The sequence below is a fragment of the Temnothorax nylanderi genome, unplaced genomic scaffold (genome assembly GCF_030848795.1).
Source record: "Temnothorax nylanderi isolate EJ_2023f unplaced genomic scaffold, tnyl_v1.0 TNYL_tig0488_pilon, whole genome shotgun sequence".
NCBI lineage: Eukaryota > Metazoa > Arthropoda > Insecta > Hymenoptera > Formicidae > Temnothorax > Temnothorax nylanderi.
The window spans coordinates 38,396-63,714 of record NW_027249550.1 but is presented as its reverse complement, the minus strand read 5'-3'; the positions used below and the strand labels follow the sequence as shown (position 1 = coordinate 63,714).

Genomic DNA, 25,319 nt, shown 5'->3' with positions numbered 1-25,319 from the left:
CTTGTTAAATAACATGCTGCAATCATTTGAGCATGTTAGAAATAGTTTCCAAATATTACGATCGATAAATCCTATAAATTTTCTATAGGATTTAAATATGGTAACCGTGGTGGAGGATATAATACCTTTGGGTAATTATACAGAGTGTCCCATTTTAACTTTTGCACCGTAATATTTCAGGATGTATGCATCTCCTTGGAGCTTTCATGTATATACAAATATTTAAAAAAATTGGAGTACTATTGCAATAGCATATTTTTGAGACGAAATCAAGTCAAAAAGTCCTGTACTACTTCTTCCTCCGACAAACAATTGTCGAGATATCGTAAGCTAAATATTGAAAAAGTTACCAAGTTTTCCTTGAATATCTCAAAAAGTATTAGGCAAATAGAAAAATGTTTCAGACAAAAGTTGTTCAAATTAATTAGTAGAAAAAGATGGTACAATAAAAAAATTGCAATTTCCATTAAAGAAAATCAAGTTGGGTCTTATTGGATCTAAAGTGGGCGCCGGACCCAAAATTTAGTCAGCTCATCTGATGGCCCCCTCCAAACCATACAACTTTTGTCTAAAACATTTTTCAATAAAATCATTGGTTCCCGAGATATTACGGTACGAAAGTTAAAATGGGACATCCTATATAATAAATATTCTTGAATTCTTGATATTCTCGCAATTTATGCTTTCCACCGTCTTGGATCATTATTTATTTATTTATTTATATATAAGCGGGATTCAGAGATCTTTCTTTAGTATACATAGTATAATTTTAATTATAACATCAGCAAGAGATCAGATGCAGAGATTGCAGAGTAAAGTACTGAAAAGAAAAATACAAATTTACAACTTACATTACAAAACAGATAAGATCTAACAAAGACAGTAAAGTATTGATCGTTTAAAAAAGTTAAGTCAGTTAAGAGATGTTTGAAAAAAGTCCACGCTATCGGAGAATTCGTTCGTCAGTAAGCACATCCTATTCAGGGGTTTAAATGTACCATAGGAAGTACGATGCGCGCGCGCGATTATCATGATAAAATTTGAAACTTTTTTCTATATTCATATTATTAGCACTTTTTATTAAAGAACCTTGCCCATTTTTATATAGGTTTTGGGCCTCTCGTGTTTAGTAACGAGACTTAGCTAAAATAAAAGATTATTGTTAGACGATCAAAATATTCTATAGACATAATCCTCTAAGGGTCGGTTTGGCCATCTCCGATTAGTTTAATCAGCCGATTAAGCCAACCATGATTGGTCAAACTGCTTAACGACAAATGCGATTGGTCAGTTCCAATGGATAACTAATCGGAGATGGTGAAACCGGTCCTAAGTCAACGCCATTCAGAGATACACTTTTTGAAACATTAGAAAAATGTACTAAACGGCATTCTTTTATTCGATTTCTCAGTAGCTACGACATCTCCCTATAATAACAGTATATCTATAGTAACAGGTAATATAAACTACTTTGAAATACTATGGCATACTTATGTATACCATAATACTTATACAGGATGTTTAAAAAGTCCCGGAATGGCGAAATATATCTCGAAAAATATAAGTTTTATAAAACAATTTTTCAGACAAAAGTTGTAGGGTTTAAAAAGGTCTATTTACCAGCCTTGTGAGTTTAGCTTTGGGTGGCGTCGCCAAGGTCAAGTCAAGGTCACTTTAAATTTTTTAAATGGGATTTCCTATTTTTTATTGTATATCCTTATAGCTCTTCTCGAGACCTATTCAAAACATTATAATTTTATCTGCTTTTTATGATAAGATATCCATGACTGTAGTTATCGTATTCTACCTATGTACGAAGAAGGGGGTAGGAGGTGATATGTGTACGGATGGGATAAGTGGAAGTAATATATGGTGGGCAAATAATATTTTTGTTTCATTAGAATCGTCAGATGAAAAAACTTAACTTCTTAAGAAGGTTCGATGGCTTCATCGGGGGGAGTAGTGGGACGCGGGGGTTCTGGCAACAGCGCACTAGCGTTTGAAGTAGTAGGAGTGAAGGGGATTGCTCTGATTGGTCGCCGCGTGTATAGTGCGTGCTGCTGCTCACGACCGTGGCAGTCTAGCAGACGAAAAATCAAGCAATTTATGCTTTAATAATTAATTTTTCTACGAAATGTGCGGTAACCTTCCCCTTTCTTTCACTCATTTATTTGTAAATTATTAAGTTACATGTGAATATTTTTTTTTCCTTATCATTTGCATTTTTTCTTGCACTTATTTCATTCTGAAGGTGTGCAGTATGTCATTTCCCATAAGAACCTATGCTAAAAAGTACAATTTTTGGAGTAGATTTTTTTCAAAACGGGACGGTGAAAAATTCCCAAAAAATTCACATAATTCTATTTTGCATTCCAGAACAACATATTAAAATTTCATGAAACTGGCTGCATTTTTTTGTAGCCACTGAACCTCCTTAATGAGAACCTCCGATTTGCAGCTTCCGGCAGCCTTTTCAGCAATAAATATCACGTTTTCCATAATCTATTATACCCGATATATTAATTAATATGCGACTCATTACTAGATACGAGGGGCCCAAAATGGGAAAGGTTCTTGTTTTTATACCTAAATATTTATTTTTATTTAAAATTTCATCAATGAAAACCAATTCGTCTAATTTTCTAGTCAAAATACAACCTCAAACCATTAAACCTCCGCCATCGTGTTTCATGGTTGGTCTCAAATTTTTTATTTTTAATTCTTCGTTTACTTTATTATTTTTAATCAGATCCAAGAATATTAAATTTGTTTTTATCGGCGAATATAACATATCATTCCAGGCTTGCTTTTTAGAAATAAACTCCTTGACGAAAATTAATCTTTTCTTACGATTCGCCTTATTTATGAATGGCTTTTTACGAGCAATTCTACCGTTGTAATCATTTTCTTTTAATGCTCGACGAACTGTATCAGGATGTACTTTCTTGCCAGTCTCTTCAAATAATTCTGTGGTCAACGTTGAAGCACTTTTTTTATTTTTCTAACAATTTTACGCTTATCCTATGAGTAGTAATTTTGGACGTCCTTTCTGAAGTATTGATTCAATGCGATCTTCAAGAACACATCTTTTTATAATGTCTGCTACCATGCTTTTACTCAGAATTAGTAACTTACCGAATTCTCGGTACGATTTGCCTTTTTCATAATGTTAAATAACAAGCTGCCAATTATCAAACGAAATATTTTCACCTTTAAGTCTCATTCTTAGCGTTAATTATTAATTCATGTAGTCTGTAGGAATGCTTAAGTGAAACTGACTCATATCGAAATTTAAGCCACACATTTCGTGTTTACAAACAAGCTTAAGAAATAGTCTAACCGATTTCCCAGAATCACTAAATCATAAAGTATATTGAGTGTCCAAATATTTTTGCGGCAGCAGAATTAAGCATAATCTTATTTACTGTTTAATATGTTTAAAACTGTATTAATTAAATAAATAAATAAATAAATAAATTTTAAGTTTCTGTTAAGTTTCTGACAATTATATAATGAGTGTTTATTTTATTTAAAAAAAACCATGCAATCTTTATTCTAACAAAAACTATGTTTTAAAAAGTAATGATTTCTCAAAAATCATGATGTCCGAATATTAATGCGAGTAACTGTATGTATTAAGTGTAGGGTAGACCGGGGCACGTTGTCACACGGGGCACGTTGTCACATCGGCTTTATTTAAAAAACTAATAACCAGAGGGCAGCACCCGTCATTCCCAAAACGTGTTAGTGTATGCCCATCTTTGGTGTGTTTACAGTGTTGAGATTGCTCCAGCCTTGTTGACGTAAAATCAACTTGAAAGTTTTTCGCGACCGTAAGTAAAATTTTATTGTCTAATATTCAACGTACTGGACATGAAGCTTATGTTTTTTCAGAATAGGCCTTTATATTATCTTAAAGTATGTACTTTTACCTACCGCGTGCAATACCTAACCTTATGAATATCTCAAATGTGTCGGCCATGAAGCTGTTTGGAGTAAAAAAATGCCCTCGGGGCACGTTGTCACGAATTTTAATGTCATAGGTGCAATTGGGATATGGTGCGCTCCTACATACGGAAAACTGCGAGAGCCGCAGTAGTCGATCTAGAAGTAATTCGTCTTGCTGTTAACGATCAATAAGTTGCGCATTCGAGTGGAATTCTTGTATTTAGATTAAGACGAAAACTTCGTGCTTTTTGTACTTTTTTGAAATAAAATAAATGTTTCTGTGAAGAATTTTACTTTTTTACATTGCAGCGCACTATAATATATTGATATTTACGTTGAATACAGTTTGGATAACATTTTGCATGCAATTACATTTGATGTGACAACGTGCCCCGGTCACGGGGCACGTTGTCACAAGCGACCTGTCGTTATTTATTGTTATGTAACAACTGTAGAGTAACAATCACACAAAATTCGATACTGTCCAATTGAAGCTGAGGGTTCACTCGAAATTTTGGCATATCACAGTACTCTCAAATATTGAATGTAAAAAATACAAAAAATATTGAAAAAAATGTGTGACAACGTGCCCCGGTCTACCCTATAAATGTATACTTTCTACTATTATGTAAAATCAGAACGAAATGCACTAACATTTTGAACTAGATAGTCTTCTCCACACTATTCATTTCACTGATACCAATTTTTCTTACGTCTTATATTGCCATGCTTGCAACAAGATGCTAAAAATATTAATGACGCAATTATTTTTAAAATAGAATAGCTATTTCATTTGCGTGCTATAATTATTAATGTTTTCTATCACCGGAATCGTGTTTTCCTGATATATAATGACTCATCTTTCCTTTTTTATTATATTCCGTTAATTGGACGAAGAGGAAAAAATAAGAGAGATATTATCAGAAACCGGTTATTATCAGACGTTTGTGGTTTTATCCAGCTCGTAAATGTTACTCTCAACGTTTAGTACGAGAGGAAGTGTCTGCACGATATGTACATTTGATTGTGCGGATGGACTAAGTATATTAGGCCAGTCAGTAAAGACACTAAAATTCGAAAATTTAACTTTAATTACAAAAGTTTTCAAATTTTGGTGGAATATTGGGTGAGTTGAAATAACAATAAATCTCATTTTGCAACCATCCCCGAGGTCCGGAACATGTTAAACATTGCAAAAAAATGTTAATTTATTATAACTTTGCGAAAAAAATTGCAAAAGTCCTGCAAACTTAAAGCAATGTCTATTGTAATATTTTCCACAATGTGTTAGATTTGCAACCTATTTCGAGATGCGCAACATTGAAATTTATTGTAAAATAACGTTTTTACAATAAAGCATATAGGCTCTCAAGATTAATACAATGTGAGTAGGTGAGGCAATTAGAGCCAAGCGCGGTAGTCAAAGCGCAAAACAATTTAAAAGTAATCAATAGATATATTAACGAACGTTTCGACACATTTTTCGTGTCCTCTTCAGCGTTAAAAGTTACATATAGTCAAAAACGAAGATTTACAGAAAGTCGAGTATAAGGCGTAGTCATCGACAAATAAAGTATAAAGGACGCAGTCTAAGAATAAAATTAAATCAGGATGTACCATAGTCGAAAGCCCGACATGCCGGGCTTTCGACTATGGTACATCCTGATTTAATTTTATTCTTAGACTGCGTCCTTTATACTTTATTTGTCGATGACTACGCCTTATACTCGACTTTCTGTAAATCTTCGTTTTTGACTATATGTAACTTTTAACGCTGAAGAGGACACGAAAAATGTGTCGAAACGTTCGTTAATATATCTATTGATTACTTTTAAATTGTTTTGCGCTTTGACTACCGCGCTTGGCTCTAATTGCCTCACCTACTCACATTGTAATAACGTTTTTATTTATAACCTGGAGGAAAAAATTGCAAAAGTGCTGCAAACCGATAGAATAACTTTTACAATTGCCCCGAACAGTTGTGCCAATTTACAACCTTCTATGTTGCACGCAATATATATTTTTTAAATCAATGATGGAACAATTGTTTATTTGGTCGTAATTTTGCCAAAAAAATTGCAAAAGTTTTGCAAATTGGTTGCAAACGTTGAGATTATTTTTCGTCACAAGCTGTTAAGTTTGCAACCTCGGACAAGGCCCGCAACAGTGAAAAATTAGCAACAATTATTATTTTGCACTTTTTACAAGCGTGAAAAAATTGCAAAAGTTTTGCAAATTTTACGGAGTGCTTCAAATGTCTTCCCTTATCCAAATATAAATTTGCAACCCTCTACTAGTTACGCAAATTATTGCAACTTATTAATGACTAATTTTGTGTTACAAAATTAATACAAAAGTGTTGCAAATCCAGGGAAACAAATTAAAAATACATTTACACATAATGTCGAATTTGCAACCTCCTACTTGTCACGCAAAATATTCAAATCATGCTCAATACTACGAGGCCCCGATGGTTGCTTCGCACCTGTGTATGAGGCTTTAGTTTTCTATGTTGTTGTGGTGCGTGACAATAGAAAAGTACGCGGACTTTTCTTATCATTTCTCCTATTTTAACGGTACACATTTTCGGCTTATTTTGTGACCTTTCTTGTTGTTTCTTATTCACGTAAGAAAACGTTACACGAGCAGCATCGTTTGACAGCATCGTGCTTATAAATTAATTATGGAAAACGAAAATGTTTGTTTTATTTGCGGTAATGATTTACAAAGTGGAGCTATTGACGACGTTAAAGAAAAAGGTATCAGTTAAGCAAATAAAAATTTCTTAAATTTATAAGATATTACGAAATAATTTTAAGATTAAAATATACTAATTTACCTTCAAAAACTATTTTGCGTTAAATATATTTAAAAATCATTATAGGTATCAGTTCTTTAATTAATAGTAGTGAAAAAAGACAGGACGGAAAGGCAGCTCTTATTGTCGGACTGAAAAATGTGAGAGTGCATCAGAAATTTAGAGAAATTTACCCTGAGAATGCGGAGATGAACGTTGAAAGAGACGAAAACTCTCATAACTATAGTGATTTTTATGTTATGCTCAAAATTTTATTTTAACTACAATAAAACAATTGCATAGTACTTTTAGTTACAGATTGTTGCATTTGGGAAAACTTAGAACTCGAGAGTGTCTTGTTCCCTTTTTCAATTCTGCAAAAATCGTAAAGTAGTTGTATTTTGAATAAAGAAATCATCATTTTCCTAACTCTTCAAAACTTTCTATATGTAACAATCGTCGGAGTCAAAATATTGTATTCGATCTCCTTAACTCACATTCCATCAATAAATACTCAGTACATTAATACAATCATCGAAAAGTAAAGAAAAATATATTTGATTTGAATATTTTGCGTGACAGATAGAAGGTTGCAAATTCGACATTATGTGTAAATGTATTTTTAATTTGTTTCCCTGAATTTGCAACACTTTTGCATTAATTTTGTAACACAAAATTAGTCATTAATAAGTTGCAATAATTTGCGTAACTAGTAGAGGGTTGAAAATTTATATTCGGATAGGAGAAGACATTTGAAGCACTCCGTAAAATTTGCAAAACTTTTGCAATTTTTTTACGCTTGTAAAAAGTGCAAAATAATAATTGTTACTAATTTTTCAAGGTTGCGGACCTTGTCCGAGGTTGCAAACTTAACAGCTTGTGACGAAAAATAATCTCAACGTTTGCAACCAATTTGCAAAACTTTTGCAATTTTTTTGGCAAAATTACGACTGAATAAACAATTGTTCCATCATTGATTAAAAAAAAAATATGTTGCGTGTAACATAAAAGGTTGCAAATTGGTACAGCTGTTCGGGGCAGTTGTAAAAGTTATTCTATCGGTTTGCAGCACTTTTGCAATTTTTTCCTCCAAGTTACAAACAAAAACGTTATTTTATAAAAAATTTCAATGTTGCGCGCCTCGAAATAGGTTGCAAATCTAATACATTGCGGAAAATATTACAATAGACATTGCTTTAAGTTTGCAGGACTTTTGCAATTTTTTTCGCAAAGTTATAATAAATTAACGTTTTTTGCAATGTTTAGCATGTTCCGGACCTCGGGGATGGTTGCAAAATGAGATTTATTGTTATTTCAACTCACCCAATATTCCATCAAAATTTGAAAACTTTTGTAATTAAAGTGAATTGATTGTCTTTAATGACTGGCCTATATTTCTAAATACCTCCTTTAAGAAGATTTGCCATTTTTCGCTCTTGTGTTCCGTCGTTTCATCTTTTGTTATAAAATCCCACAATAATCGATAAAGAAGAGGATACTTTTCTTAACTTCATCGACGAATGACGATCGGCAGGTAGTTTCGAAGGGAAATTTATTTTAAGGGTTTCCTTTCGAAGACAGGAACTACCTGCCTTCGAAACTACCTTCTTTTTACATCAAGTGCAAGAAAGAAGAAGAAAAAGTGATATAAAAGAACTCTAAACATGTTGAAACACGTTTTATAACGATGTTCAAAAAAACATCGTTCTTCTTCCTTCAAATAATGGCCGTTAGTCCCTCCGGGTCTAAGTTGGCCAATAAAAAAAAAACATCGTTAAAAATAATATTACGAATTTAATATTACGTGTAATGTGTGAAATTTCGAAGGTATATGATGTTAGATTTCACGGAGAAGAAGATGCGAGACATATAAGCGTGACGAGAAATGCAAAGAATTTCGTTATCGTTAAGAATGATCTCATCTGTGCTGCGTTGTGCACGATGGATCTCAAGTTACATCACGTTGCAAATTCATGTCCAATGTGTCGTATAAAGCGCAAAACTATTTTGAGAAAATGTTCACGGGCGAAAGTTTAAATACAGAGAAGGATAAATTATTTGTTAATTCAGAAATCTGTAATACAGAAATAATAAAGAAACATTTTAATAAAATCCCATTAAAAAAGATGGAAAATATATAGCAGACTCGGTTTGCTTACATACGATTCTTACGTATGAGAAGAATCTAAGAGCGCTTATCTTCCTTAAGGGGATATTCTGGTTTGAAAGGTCATAAAAAAAGGTATTTTTCAAGAATTTTTTTGTAATGAAAAAAAAGCGAATAATGCTAAACACGCTTTGCATGTTATTTTAGCCTTACTTTAAGAATATATTTTTATTTTCTAAGTAATAAAAATGCTCTTCTTTTTTATGTTATATCTATCCTGGTCACTAAGAGCTCGTAAAAAAATGTATATGGACGATGTAAATGATTCTAGCTGTTTCAGGTATTTGAAACGCAAACATTTTCTTATTCAGAAGAAGTGTGGCTATTGTCTGAACTACAATAAACATACGTTTATTCGTTTTCGGGTGTAGTTCCGAATGACCCCTGCTCCCGATGTGTAAAATTTTAACATAATTTAACATAAGTTGTTTTTGATGTAAAGAATAAAGTGCGCGTGGTCCCATCAACTTCGGGAAATAAAGAAAAAAAAATTTTTTATGACAGCTCTTATCGACTAAAATCGATTCTATATGATATATATGTTACTGTAAAAGTGATAAATTCGATAATTATATATAATTACCGGTTATTATGTATAATTTTCAACATACGGTGGTAAATGATAAAATGATAAATTATAGCAAATTGATCAATTTTACCGGTAATTGTAACTAAGACTTTTTGGTAAAAGTAATAAATCTTTGAACTTTCATTAATTTTGTTGTGGGTGGGAAAGTGTGAATCTATTGTATTCACGCATATACTTTTCCATCCACACAACAATTGGGTTGGGTTAGATTAGTCTTTTTGGAGGTGGAGCCCCCCGCAGGGGGCGGACCTAACTGCCTCCACGCATACACATTCCGCACGAAACGAGATGCATGGATTTACAACTTTCCATGCGTGGAAAGTTCACGCATGTACTTTGCATAGGCACACTATGTGTCTAGTTTAACGGTAGTGGAGCCCTCCGCAGCGGGGCGGAACCTACTACCTCTACGCATACACTTTAAAACTCCGCAGGGGATTTTTTTAATTTCCCGAAGTTGGGACCACGAGTACTTTATTTCTCACATCGAAAACAACTTATGTGTAAAACTCTAGATCGATCGGAAGCAGTGGTCATTCGGAACTATATATATCCTCGTTTTCTTTTTTTTTTCTTTTTTTAATAAAATTATAAAATACCAACAAAATTTTGAGGAAAAACTATAATATTTTTAATAAAAAGACCGCCATTTTGGACAAAATGGTGAAATATTGGTTTAGTTCTAGTTAACAGACAATAGCACCGGTTCTCCTAAATAAGAAAATTTTTGGTTTTTGCGTTTCACATAGAATAGCTAGAATCATTTATACCGCTTAAATATGTTTTTTTGCTACCTGGGCTGCGTTCGAAAACTTCACTCGGGTGCACACCAGCGTCGTTCTGTCCTTGTTCAACTTTTAGTAAGTAACAAAGATAGAATGACGCGGTGTGCATCCGAGTAAAGTTTTCGAACCCAGCCCTAGTAACCAGGATATACCTAACATAAAAAAAAGAGCTTTTTTTTTGTTACTCACAAGGGACATTCGGCAACTCGGAAATTCAAATAAATCTGAAACTTTGCATAATAATAGAGTAGGGGAGACCAGGGACAAAAGTAACGCGGGATGAACGTAACAAACGCGATTACTAAAAAAATAACATTCATGTATTCATGATACGAATCTATCCGCTGTTATATAATGTCTTTTGAACCCTTCCCTCACCTCAGTAGCGCTCGAAGTTCTGTTATGAGAAGTTGTGTGTCTATTGTGTCGATGCCATAAAAATATGGTCAAAGTAAGAATTTCGTGTTTTCTTATTTTCTCAATATTTCATTGGAAATCTGATTTACCTCCTTATTTATTGTTTATTATAAATATTATAAATAAGTCACTATTCCTTTAAGTAGTTTGATACATATTTAGAGGTTAAGTTATTTTATAACAATGAATATTTGACTAATTGTGGCAAAAATATAAGTCGAGACAAAAGTAACAGTCTGTTACTTTTGTCCTGCGCATAAGCCTGTATGGTTAGGCTTTGCATTACACTTATTTTACGACTGTTTATTAACTGTCAGGGGAAATGGATAAAACTCGGAGTATTTTTGAAGTGTACTGAAGTGATCTGAAGTGTTATTTTGTGCAAATATCTTTTTATTTGGAAATACTATGCAAGAATTTCGTCATTAAATAAGGACACCATCAGCAGAGACTAGGAGCCTTAATTGCCGGTTTTACTGCCGTGCTAGATTCGGCAAGCCTGTAAGACGCGCACTAAAATATTCCGCGACCTTTTCCGAAATGTTGAAATGCGATTTCATTACAATTTGCATATAATTTGCAATCTCTATTAGCATATCTAGCACTGCACGCTTCTGTCGTGAAGTTCATTTTTTCAGCTCCAATAGAGAATAATATAAAGTTTAATGACAAAAATCTATTCTATCTGGTAATGACAAATTTATTGATGCATGCTTGAATATGTATGAAATTCTTCTAGATAAATTTTGAGATGAATAGTGTAATGGGTGCTTTTCTTGTATTCTGTAGAAATTATATATTAGACGCTTAGTGTAATGTAAAGGTAAGAAAACACAGGACATACAGGGCATGCATTTCGATATTCCACTGTCAGTGACCAAAATCTATAGTTTAGGAGTGCACGGTGCGATCCATTTGGTGCTCTAAACGCTTTTGGAAACATTTCATCCTTATTGTTTATCAAATGTTAAACAAGGACAAAATAAAGCTCTGAAGCGTTTGAAGCATCTAGTGGATGCACCCATATATTCACTTATGCAAATACAATAATAAGTATTTGATGTGTGTTTGTGGGTGCGCGCGGCATTAATGACCACTATCATCTTTCTCTCTGGTATATGTTCATTAATACAATATGTATGCATTTAATAATACAATTTAATAATATGTATATGTGTAGTGTAAGTGTTTATGTTTATCATAATTATATTTGCAAGAAGTGGTGACATAGAAAATTATAGATATCTTCAATTTTTTCTTCATTTTTTTATGATCAGCTTATTATCTTTTCTTATTATCAGCTTTAAGAAACACATTCCTCATTTGAATTTTGCATTAATTATTTAATTTAGATATAGATAATAATAACATATACATAACAGTTATATTAGTAATGTACCTACACTATAGATTTAACCAGCAGTGTACATTGAAACGCGCGCTGGAATATGCTGAAATATCTGATGATGATTGTTTCAGCTGAAGGACAATCTACAGAAGCTAGGACTATCAAAGCGGAAAATACGAAGGGGACTGGTACAGCTAGCAATGAAACCGTACGTGGTTCTTAGACGACTGTCAGTTTCCTTATCTTGCGAGTAAGTTTCTAATATCACTACGCGGACTGCAGATCATATTTATACTTATATAGTTATACTTCACTCAAACATAATTTATAACTGTATCAGCATTCAATCAATTATTTGTTACGCACAAGTAATATTCATTAATTTAAATAAAGTAAGAATAAGAAAATCATTTTTGCTGCGAAATATGTGCTAACTTTGTTTCTTTTCCAAATCATAACGAAAAGTTGCTGCAATTGGTAAAAATATGTATAAAAGCGCTTGTCACATTGTTTGCAATCAATATATGAGTTAACCTTTAAACTGCTGGCATTTTTTCATTAAAATAGTCCTTTTTTCCGATAAATTTATCTATATAAATAACATAAACACGGCCCAAAATGTCGATATTTGTTCGGAGTCACAAAAGTGGCTTGCGCGGGGAACATACGGTCAAATAAAAAAAAATTTTTCGTCAAAAATAGTGCATTTGAGGGTTTTTCGGTGTCGCTGATTCCAATTCTGAGCTTAGATTTGTGAAATTTCGAGCCTAAAGCCCCTTGCACAATGCCAGGCAACAAGCAATAGGAACAGGGAATAGAAATCAGAAATCATGTATAAATGCAGAATAAACAGTGACACAGGCAATAGACACAGAGTTTCCGTTACGTTGGAAATTCTGTGCCTATTGCCTGTTGCCAACCAATCATAGTATTCGAATTTTTTAGGTTGTAGTTAACGATTTTTTGGTTATTTCCTGTTCCTATTGCCTGTTGCCTGGCATTGTGCAAGGGGCTTAAGTGCAGTATTGACAACATGAATGAATATAAACGCATGCTCATGCAGAGAACGCATTGCGTGGGCAGCGTAGCCCGTATGCTACAATACATACATGGTACAGGCACCGGTAATGAATAGAACGACTCAGTGTGTGTATATTTAGTATTTATTAAATATCACAATAACTTATTGTCACACTCAAGAGCCACAAAAATGGCTTTCCCGACAGTCTAAAGGTTAATAATTGAAAATTAATACAAATTGATATATATATAATTTATATAATTTTATAACATTTTGTAAAATACCTTTTTCAAAGTACAGTATTTATAGCAAGTTATAGCAATTTACAATTTTTAAATTAAAATTTAGAGAGAAATGTGAATCAGGGGGATCATAAAAAACAGTTTTTTTTACAAATAGTTTATCAAACTTGGCATGACAACAAAATTTTGGCATTATTAAAAAAAAAATACTCCAATATTTTTCACGTATGTAGAATATATCTCACTTTTCTCTCACTGTTTAATTTATTATACTATTATAGATATAACTTTTAACTCTCATGATTTCAAAAATAATAAGTGCTTTCAGATGCTTTTGAAGTACTTTCGAAGGGGTCCTTAGCTCTATGGGATGAGAGAACACTCTTACTACTTCTCTGTTTTTTTTTTTACTTCGTTTTGTGTTACTTTACCCCTCCCTTGCGTTTATGTCGGTCCCGCTGTGACCGTGACGCTCTCAAAGGCTACAAAACAAATACCGATAGTGTGGACGAAACCTTCGTACCGGCTAGACGTTCGCTATTTCGTCGCATTGTTGTCGCAGGATTAGCAAGTAAATAAATACTTTCTGCACGACAGTTAATATTCGAAATTGGTGCGATTAATAACGAGAAGATATTTTTAGTGACTGACGAGAGATATTCTACTGAAAATTTTTCCATTGAAATTATTTAGCATTTAATTGTCTAAGGATGGGATTAATTCAATATGTGCTTGAAAATCCGAGTCAAATCCAATAATCAAGTTTCGTTTTCTTGGATTCGAGTAATATTCATCATAAGAAATAATATTTGATACTTTATACTTGCGAAGTAATCGAATCCGGATTAGTTAATTTCGAATTTTAGAATGAGTGCCTACAGGATTTGAAATGTACTTATAAGTAGTTTCTATAAAGATAAAGAAAGTAAAGAATCAAATCTTTTACAAGTAGTATTTGAATGTTATGTTATTATAAAGAGATATATATTTGTGTGTACCTATATGTTACAGCAAATGTGTTAATTCAGTAAGTAAATATATACACTTACTAGTCAATGTGTATGCACATACATATTGATAATATAATACATAAGTATAACAGAAAAATTATGTTAATTTATTACATTAATACATTACATTAATACATTTACTGTCTATCAGCCTAGTAGTATGCGTGAGCGCAGACTACGGGCACGTGGCTCACTGACGTACGGCCGGCTAAAGGACGACATTGAGTGGATTGACTCTACTCAATAATTACTGCTTTATTAAGCATTGGAGAAAAAAATGGCTCAGGACTTTTCAACTCAATTTTTCATAATAAATAACGCTATGTAGTTATAGGGCGGTCTTTAAGGAAAAATCCTGTATATGTGTGTATATATTGACTAGTAAGTGTATACATTTACTAAATTAACATATTTACTATGACACATGTTATACATATTAAATTTCTAGTAAAGTACTCATAAAAGGTTTGAACATATTTTCAGGTTCGAGTCCTGGAGTAATAATCTTGTTTTTTGAAGTATTCATAAAAGATTTGAACCCATTTCGCCTAGGTTCGAGTATACTTGAAATATTGCTTTTATTTTTCGAAGTAATCAGAGAGTTCAAAACTACGCTAATAAATTCAAATCTACTTGCAAGACACTTAATCCCATCACTACATTTCTCTAGTAGCACATTATTATTTGTTCATTATTATGCAGAGAATAGCCATTGAGTTATGATAACTGAAAGTATCTATATGAGACGTTTAATAAAGTAATAAATGTAAGATAGATCGCGATGTAAAATCGTAACATCGATATGTGATCTTTGTAATGTATGTTTACGTATGTTTATTTTAATTTTACTAGAATCTATATTGTGCTTTCTAATTATGCTGCAACATCTGTAAATATTCTGATTTTCTAATTATAACGAAGGGATCGAAGGGCAGGATTCTCGAGCAGTCTTTTTGTGATAAACGAGCATCGCAATTGTCAAAACTCCAGCAGAAAACGCAAAATGATCCGCAGACATCTCTTTTAGCATTTAAAATAAAGTACGTAATAAAATTGCTACAAAAAACTCTAATTTGAGGAAATGAGAAAAAAATGCTCAGATATAATTATATATAAATATAATAATCGTATATAAAACATACATATATGATTATATGTAGAATATTATATAATTTAATCGCAATTTTAATTTTAGCTACTTTTTTAAGCTATTTTTTAATTATTCTTTTTATTATTTTTCCTATATATACAAATAAAGATTATACAAGAGACAGAAAATATATGTAAAGATATTTCATGTATAATTATGTACATTTTTATATAAAAAAATCTTTAGGAGTTTTATCTGGAATGGTAGATCTTCTCGTACTAGTTATGAAGTACTTATAATGACCATGACTATAAGCTTTATTATTATTGAGAATTATTATTAAGAAAACACGAAATGATAATAATTAACAAGATAGAAAACACAGATATAATTAAATTTAAAAGACTACGAAAATAAATATAATGAATAGGATTAAAAAGCCAAAGAAACATTTTTTCTTATTCCTCTAAAAGAATTAGCTAGTCTTGAAGTCCAACAAATGTCAAATTTGTCGCGATAATACATAAATTTCGTTGTTTCAGCGATATTCGATTCCTTCGACGTACTACTATAAGAAGTGGAATAACATAGTATACGGCAATTGTGTTTTTCAGCCACATCTAATTTGCTTTGACGATGATCATTGTCTTCGCGTGTCGTGTTTGCGAATCCGACACTGGAATAAAAACAGATCCTGCGATGATACATTGACAAAAATTGCCGCACGAGGAAAGTGCTATATCCTATCATAGGACAAAACTGCGCGTTCCGTCGCAGCATCCCGCCGTCTGTTTCATGACGAAATATACTTCGATGCGATACTCGCGAGAAGGTCCGGAATCCGGATTTTCGCGAATGGTTCTCGCCTTTTGACGTGGTCATGGAATATAAAACTTACGGGAAATCCGTAGACGATTCGGGATTGCTGACTGGAACATCCGAAACCAAACACGACGACATTATTAAAAAGAAGAGAACTGAGTCTCTAAAGCGGAGCATCGCTTCCGAGCATTTCTTTGCAAGCAGGTGATTTCGCGATATTTTTTTCGTTCGTCCCAGGACTTGTAATAATACGTATAATCGTCGATTGAGTGCAGCGTGTCTTGATCAGCGTTTCTACGTGAATACTGCAACAATCGTAATTTCTAAAATGTTGATCAATGTGTTTCTAAATCAATGTGTATAAGTGTCTGCTCTGAAACAGAGGAATCTTTTTTTTATTTAATAATTAGTATTATTAACTTAATGTGTGTGTGTGTAATATTAATTAATAATAATAATAAGTTTATTGCAATGTACAAGGAACAAAAGATTATACGTATTCTGAGTAAACAAAGTATAAGTGGTACAAGCAAATGAGATACCAACAATACTATTGATATTTAATTAAATAGTATTAATTAGCACATATTACGCAACAGACCTGATTCGTCTCTAACAAATATACATTTTATATACATATACATATATGTATATGTATATATGTATATCTATATATATATACATATATATATCAAATATATTTTTTTTGCTAATTAATTTAACTATTTTATTTACCTAGTTTATTATTAATTTCGCAGTTGTAAATATCTTATAGACAATTGTTAGATTTTTTAATTACATTTATAATTATTATATATAACACATTGTTATATGTTTCAGAAACAACTTGTTGCAATCATCGCACAGTAGTAATCAAAATTTGCTTCCGTTCCACGAGGAAAAAACACAGGAAAGTGAACACAGAGATGATGCTGAAAAGAAGCGACGAGCAGGGAATTTACAAGATATGTCTCAACAGTCCGACACACAAATTCCAAGTGTTGTTGCTGGAACTGCAGCATCGATCGACGCAAAGGACGCTAGTGAAACTTGTCAAAGTAAAATCCAGGAATGTCTTTTATCCAGAGGAGAATCATCAAACGGCACTATACAGGATTTTACTCCAAAACCAGAAAAGGATTCTCATATCGATGTTACGTCAACAGATCGCAGAGATATTTCTGCGGAAAGATCAGATATTGAAACAGCATCTAGCTCTTCCTCGTCGAAAGACGAATCGCTAAGAAAAGAAGAAACACAGAATTTCGCTCACAAAAAATATGTTTTATGGAAAAATTTTTCTTGTTCCGAAAGTAAGACTGCCCCGAAAAATAAATCTATTTCTATTTCTGCAAAAGAGGAGAATATATCCGTTAGTCAGGAATGTTCTTCGTCAGGAACTAAATCACTAGATACAACTGTGCCGATTCGATTGAAGAAGCGCCATTCTGACTCTAGAAGGAACATCGATCCCTCAGAAGATGACGATATTTTTGTAGGAGAACATGAGGAAAAGAAAAGAAGTAAAATAGAAGTAAAGCAAGTATTCACCTCAGCAAAAAACACTGTAATTTCCACAAGCACCGAAAAATACGATGTTACGCACAATGTTACACCAGACAAAAACATAGAAGATGTAGCATCGTTATGTAAACGTGGGGCTATACCTAACAATTTAAAGGAAAATATAGAGATCAAAGTCTCGGAAAAAGAACACCACATAGAGAATTCTTCATTAATTGCCGATACAGAAAACAGTAGCAAAAGTGCAGAATCTAGCAAAGATATACCGTCCATGGTTGAAATGGATTTAGATGAAAATGTTGATTCAGCGCAATACAAAAATATGCCAAATTATGTAACATCAAATTCGGAATTGCCAATCGCATCTGCACATGAATCAACATCGTACGATGGCGAGGAAGACGGCTGTGACGCGTCGCAAAATGTTGGAAATTTATTATTAACAAGTAATGATAACGTTACGAAAGATGAAAAGACAATTGATCAGTTTTCAGTGACGACATCGACATCAGGAGGAAATTCTTCGGAAAGAAGACAGGACGAATATTTTTCCACACGAACGACAAATTCGTCTAAATCTTCAAGCAATTCAAATTACTACGATGATAATCACGCGTCGGACAGTCATTCAGCAGATGACGATAACAGTAGCGATATGGAAATAGAAATAAAAATAAAACCTAAATTAAAATTTCGAGTATCGCGGAAGTTTTCACAAAGCTCTCTAAAAGAAACTTGGTCTCTCCTTGATAAACTTCTTCAGATGGATCATAGAACATCTGAAAGGTCCAAGCGCAGGTGCACGAGTAGAAGCCCAGAAAATAATATACCGTTAGATAATAATAAAAATGTTATTGTTGAGACTGAAGGTTGTGATTTCGTATGTGATTCTAGTCTTACTACTACTACTACTACTACTACTACTACTACTACTAAAGATAATGTAAATAATTCTCAACAACGACAAAATTTTCAAGAGTATTCAATTTTAAACGAAAGTAGAAACGGGATGGATCATAATCAAAGAGGAAGGGATGAATGTCTATCAATGCAATCTATCAATGCAATAACAACTGAGAATTGTTCTGAATCAAATAAACTTGCGTGTGATACGTCTGATTTCGGAGCACAGCTACAAAAGACTTCCACGGACGACAAACAAAAGACTGATGAAGAACAAAATTCTCAAAATAATACTACTTTAGAGGAAACTGGAAATGTGGGACATAGCCGAGGAAAAGAGAACGAACATGTATCGTCTATCAAGCGGAAGAACACACAGATGGCGACTGAAAACAGTCCTGGGTCAGTTAAAGCTGCATACGACACTCTTAGTGTAGAAGAACAGTTACTACGGACTTCTTTGGATGTGACACACAGCAAAGTACGATCTATTGAGAAGTTTAGTTATCCATACGTCGCGAAATTTACGAGTCTCAATGCATCGGCTCCATCAAAGAGAGCATGCTCAACATTCTGTCAGTCAGAACCTCTTGATTTAGCACCTTTTCAACCAGTACCTCTTCAATTAACACCTCCTCAACCAACGCGTCCTCAATTAGTGCCTGCTCAATTAACACTTCCTCAACCAACACGGCCTCAATTAGTACCTCCTCAAACAACATCTCTTCAATTAGCACCTCAACCAACACGTCCTCAATCAGCATCTCTTCAATTAGCACATTCTCAATCGACACGTCCTCAACCGATACATTCTCAGGTTCAACCTCAACCTCAACTAGTACCTCCTTTAACACTCCCTCAACCAACACACCCTCAATTAGTTCCTGCTCAATCAACACTCCCTCAACCAACACGTCCTCAATTAGTACCTTCTCAATTAACATCTGAATCAACACGTTCTCAATTAGTACCTCCTCAATCGGCACCTTTTCAATCAGCACCCCCTCAATCAACACGGTCTCAATTAAGATCTCCTCTATTAAAATATCACCTAACACGTCCTCAATTACCTTCTCAATTAACTTCTCATTCAATACGTCCTCAATTAGCACCTCAATCAACATTCAAATCGCCATCATATAATACTGCTCCTAGACATACGTATCTCTCACGCAGGACAAATGCACCAGTTGCACCGGTCGGGATTAATACTCCAAATATTAACCACGATTTCACAAATTTAATACAAATTACGGTAAAACGTATCTGCGCCCACATCGTATACTGTCGCGAATTTATTCGATCCAAGCGTCTAAGTATGATGCATACAAGAAGTACTTTCACAGAATACGCACAACAAATGTGTATGTATATAAAGCAAATAGCCCAAGATATGAAACAGTTGATGGTATGGTTGTGCACGAATGATATTGAATGTGCTATAACTTTCGTCAATCAATATATGCAAATAAATCAACCAATAACACTGATGGAATTTAACAGTTATGCTGATCTCATACAATCTTATATGATTTATATCTCACACACCTTACAACAGAACAATGCAAAATCTAACGCATCACAACATCCGAACATTGGCGCATCAGTTCCGAATACATCAATGCCGAGCGTTAACCCACAGCCATTTTCGAGAGGTGCTCCATATCTAGATGCAAAAGTGCCAAATCGTGGCAAATCCATGCAATATTCGACAATGCCATGTTCGGTGCCAACGACCTCAAACGTCAATCAGCAGCAATTGTTTGGCAATTCGGCTAATTCTCCACAAGTACCACACTCGGGACAACCTATGCCAAATATTCATCAACAATATACATGTCACGTACCGTCTGTGGTACCCTCACGTATGCCGAATGCTAATCAGCAACAATCAATGCCGAGCGTTAACGCACAGCCATTTTCGAGAGGTGCTCCATATCCAGATGCAAAAGTGCCAAATCGTGGCAAATCCATGCAATATTCGGCAATGCCATGTTCGGTGCCAACGACCTCAAATGTCAACCAGCAGAAATTATTTGGCAATTCGACTAATTCTCTACAAGTACCACACTCGGGACAACCTAGGCCAAATATTCATCAACAATATACATGTGACGTACCATCTGTGGCACCCTCACGTATGCCGAATGCTAATCAGCAACAATCTTTAGGAAATACGAATCATCCGGTTCAAGGCCATTATATGTCATCGGCAGGTGTATCGAATGTTCAACAGGTTTTTGTAAATACCAGTAACATTTCATCATCGAATACTAACGTACGTTCGTGTGGACCAGTAAATCAAAGAAATGCAAACGTGCCTCCTGCCCAATCTTCGGAAAAAGCGCAATACAATCGTTACCTGAATTCAAACGAGCTTTATCATACTTTTGTACCTCAATCTGCGCATTGCAATATGCAAACACATTCCGTTCAGAATATTCAGCCAGATCAAAACGTACAGCAGAAGTTGCAAAAAAGTCAACGCTTGATACTACCCAAGGATACATCTATATGTACAATCGATCTAACGACTAAAGAAATATCGCAAAGTATGTCACAAAACATGCCGAATAAAGGAATAAAAATTCCCAAGTCACAAAGTAAAGATTGCATGCAAAAGAAAGTATCGTCTATGAATCCGCAAGATTTATATCAAGGAGCCTTGAGCGCATGTAACGTATCGCAAAATACATCTGGTACTGCTCCGAGAACTTCCACGCAGAGAACAAATATTTTACGAAATACGATGTCTAAACTATACTCAGAAAAAGATAACACATTATTAATTTTACCAAGAAGCACATATGCACAAAAAAACGATGCTATGTTCTCAATTAAAGATCTTAATTATAATTTTAATCCGGCGGTTCTAACAGACATTCAGAAAATTCTATTGCGTGATCAAATACATTCGTATTTCCTCATGTCGGACCAATTGAAATATTCGCTTAATGAGCAGGAATTTAATCAAACACATTATGAGAGATTAAAACTGTATTACTTGTTTCAGAATTTAAAAAATTACATACAAAGTATGATAGAAAAATCACAAACCACTGAGAAATGTGTCGAAAAAGATTCACAAAACAGTACATTACAAAACCGGTCAGTATTACAAGAAAACACAATGCAAACATTCGTAGACAAGTTAACGAAGATTCAATCTAATCGAGATAATAAGAATAGTTCAGCGTGTAATAGGAATTTAGAAAAGCAATCTTCGGAACAAAGTATTGATTCGAATATTTCGAAAAATTCGAGACCAACGGTGATAAAGGATAATTTAGAAGAGCGAAATGAAGAGTCATTCTTTACGCCGGAGTTTGCGATAGCTAAGGAACCACTTATAAAAGACACAAGACTACAAGAGCAAAATAATGATACACTAATGAAAAAATTACAAAAAAGCTCATTGGCTAATATGGAAAAACGGTCTGAGAGCTCAAAAGCAACGTCGCTAGGACGTTCAGAAGAGAATATGATCACAGAAGTGTTTACCAAGAATTCGGAAACAAAAACGCAAGATAACGCAAAAATTAACGAGTCTCTGAAAGCATCATGGCCAGGACATTCAAGGACACAAGAAGAGAGTTCGATTACAGAGGTGTCTGGCAAAAACTCGGAAACGGGAACACAAGATAATGCAAAAATTAACGAGTCTCTGAAAGCATCGTGGCCAGGACATACAAGGACACCAGAAGAGAATTCGATTACAGAGGTGTCTGCTAAGAATTCGGAAACGGAAGCACAAGATAATGCAAAAATTAACGAGTCTCTAAAAGTGAGTTTATTTGGCAAGCAATTCCCCAAATTAAGCTTTCTTGCACAACGTTCATTGAATTCATTACAGGATGCGTTAACTGAGAAAATGGAAGATCAACCAGAAATTGCGAAGAAATATAATGCAATCGAAAAATCTAATAATGTGGGAACGGAAAGCATACATAAAACTTCTAACGTAGCAATATTAAATAATAGCGGAGGAAACGATGCGACATCACGATCCCCATATAATACAGAAGATCAAAGTAAAGAAGTATATAATGCCAGTAATGAAATATCTAGTGAAAATTTACAAGCTGGAATGCGTGATGATGTCAACGAGAATATTGAAATATTAAATTCCACAGAGATACAGGCTGATCCATTGAATACATCGCGTGATTCATCTCCGACTTCAAACAACATATGGCGATCGACATCTCCATTAAAAACATCCGAATCTACGGAAATATCACAGGTACATACCACACACGAGAAACATGCCGAAACAATATCAACGTGTTTAAATAAACAGCAAGAAGATTCTATGGACGAACAAAGTAGTAATTCTAGCGAAGAAATGTACGATAGAGCATCTGAAAACTATTCTGATTCTGATTCTGATTCTGGGAAGCTGTATATTGACGAAAGTGTGGGAGAATCACAGGAGCAAGAGCAATGTGATAAGATATCGTGTTCTGAAGAAGATAACTCAAGTATGTCGCAATGTTCAGTATGGTCATTTGATGCGATAAAATGCGATTCTACAGTAAAGCCGTTATCTGTTCTGAAAAACATGGTCGAGGTAGCTGATTCAACTCAAGATTTTGTAACCGAAGCACAAAATACTGAAACACTTAACGAAGAACCATTAGAAGTAAATAAGATACTGCTACAAGAAATACCATCAGAGTTTAAAGATGAATGGAACATGGCGGAAAGTACGATACAGTCGATCGATATCATAAAGGAACAACTTGAAGATATAAAAGAAGATAGCAGGCAATCGCTATTAGAAGAAGTAGAGGAGATGCAGCTTGAGGAAATGTCATCGAAATTTGAAGTTCCGGAAGATGCATCGAGTACGGAAGAAAGCGCGATGTCGATCTGCCTAAAACTTCCTGAAGATATGGAAGAGGAAATGATGGAAGTAGACACTAACACTAACATTAAAACGATCAATGAAGAGCTCAAACATATGTACCAAAAATATACCGAAGAATCGCGAAGTTCTTCATGTAACTCCGTTCAAAAAGAAGACGCTCCCGTCGACGTAAATGTAGAAGAAGTAATTGGTAAAAATGTAGAAGTTTTCGCTAAAAACGATATTCTTAATGACGATATTGAATGTATTTCCGTGAAAAGCGACTCCTCCGAAGACGCGATCACGCCGAGTATCTTAAACATTAGGAGTATATCGCCATCGTTATTCGAGAAAATGGAAAATACGACTACATTTCTTCAAAATAATTTGGAGTCGTTGAATGAAAAGGATGAAAAATCATTGGACATAAATGACAATCTGGGAATTCTGGATGAGGTAGATAAGCCCTGTTTACGCTGCAAGCGCAAAAGTACGGTGTATTGTCAAGCTTGCTTGAAAGCTCATTATTGCTCCAAACGTTGCTCATCTTTGCATTGGAAAACGGAACATTATAAGCAATGCAAAGGTTGTAAACCAATTATATGTATCGACGTATAATTCAAAAACACATATCTGCATCTTGAAATTCTCCATAATTTGCTAAGATTTTAAGCTTCTCAGACTAGAATATAACTCATTGTCAATTAATCAGTATTCATTGTTACTTATATTTTAAATATAATTAAAACTGTTGACGCGTTAGTTTGTAACCAAACTTTCCTAAATAAAATTATGTGATATATAGAATTCACACTAATATATTTTACGTTTCTTATTCTGTTGACGATAAAAGGAAATAGCACGAAAAAGTTGAGAGTGTAATAATATTTAATTTTCTAAAGCGTTTCATTTCTTCCATAACTATAACGGTATATTTATATATAATGTTCAATTGTAACTGTGCAATCGTTCGACTTTAAGTTAATTCGGTTTGAATATATATATATATATATTCAAACCGAATTTATATATATATATTTATATACACACATTTATTTCGTACATGTGTATGCGCATACACAGTGGGTGCGATCCACTTGGCGCTCCAAACGCTCTTAGAAACATTTCATCCTTATTTATTAAATGTTAAACAAGGACAAAATAATGCTCTGAAGCGTTTGAAGCGTCTAGTGGATCGCACCCATATATTCACTTATGCAAATACAATAATAAGTGTAGATGTGTTTGTGCGTGCGTGATGTGTATATGTTCATTAATACAATATGTATGCGTTTAATAATACAATTCAATAATATGTATATTGTGTGGTGTATGTGTGTATGTATGTTTATCATAATTGTATTTGCGAGAAGTGGTGACATAGAAAATTAGATATCTTTCAATTTTTTCTTTATTATGATCAGCTATAAGAGACATTCCTCATTTGAATTTTGCATTAATTATTTGATTTAAATATAGGTAATAATAACATATACATAACAAGAGGTAATTTAGTTATATTAGTAATTTGAATACATAAGTAGCTCAATACGTAAGTATCAAGCTCATTACATTTGCTATTTTATAAAAATTGGTTGACATTTTGCTTGTTTATATTTTTGATATTTTTGTATCAGATTAGACAATAAACCAAGTTGTAATTTTATGATGTTTTATAATACAAGATTTAAAAAAAGATCTCGTAGATTTATTACATCTCTGATAATATTATATTGCTGTAACTAAATTCATTATGTATTTCATTTTTAATGAAGAAAAAACAGAATTTGTATTAATGCCTATTATT

At 33.7% G+C, this 25,319-nt stretch overlaps 1 protein-coding gene across 10 annotated transcripts in view; it reads left to right on the top strand.

Annotated features, from left to right (window-relative positions):
* LOC139783314 (uncharacterized) overlaps nucleotides 1–25,178 on the top strand; it is a 58,105-nt gene extending 32,927 nt beyond the window's left edge. For 5 of the 10 annotated variants that reach the window (XM_071722467.1, XM_071722466.1, XM_071722464.1 and 2 more), the window contains 2 exons: nucleotides 12,183–12,301; nucleotides 17,077–25,178. In XM_071722467.1, the coding sequence (XP_071578568.1) occupies nucleotides 12,183–12,301; nucleotides 17,077–24,130 (7,173 nt within the window). In that variant the 3' untranslated portion in view covers nucleotides 24,131–25,178. Of the gene's footprint in view, nucleotides 1–3,776; nucleotides 3,834–4,760; nucleotides 5,075–8,026; nucleotides 8,988–9,016; nucleotides 10,738–12,182; nucleotides 12,302–15,640; nucleotides 16,441–17,076 lie in introns of those variants that run through there. The other 5 variants (XM_071722471.1, XM_071722473.1, XM_071722472.1 and 2 more) reach the window with 5 other exon arrangements.
* The last annotated feature ends 141 nt before the right edge of the window (nucleotides 25,179–25,319 follow it).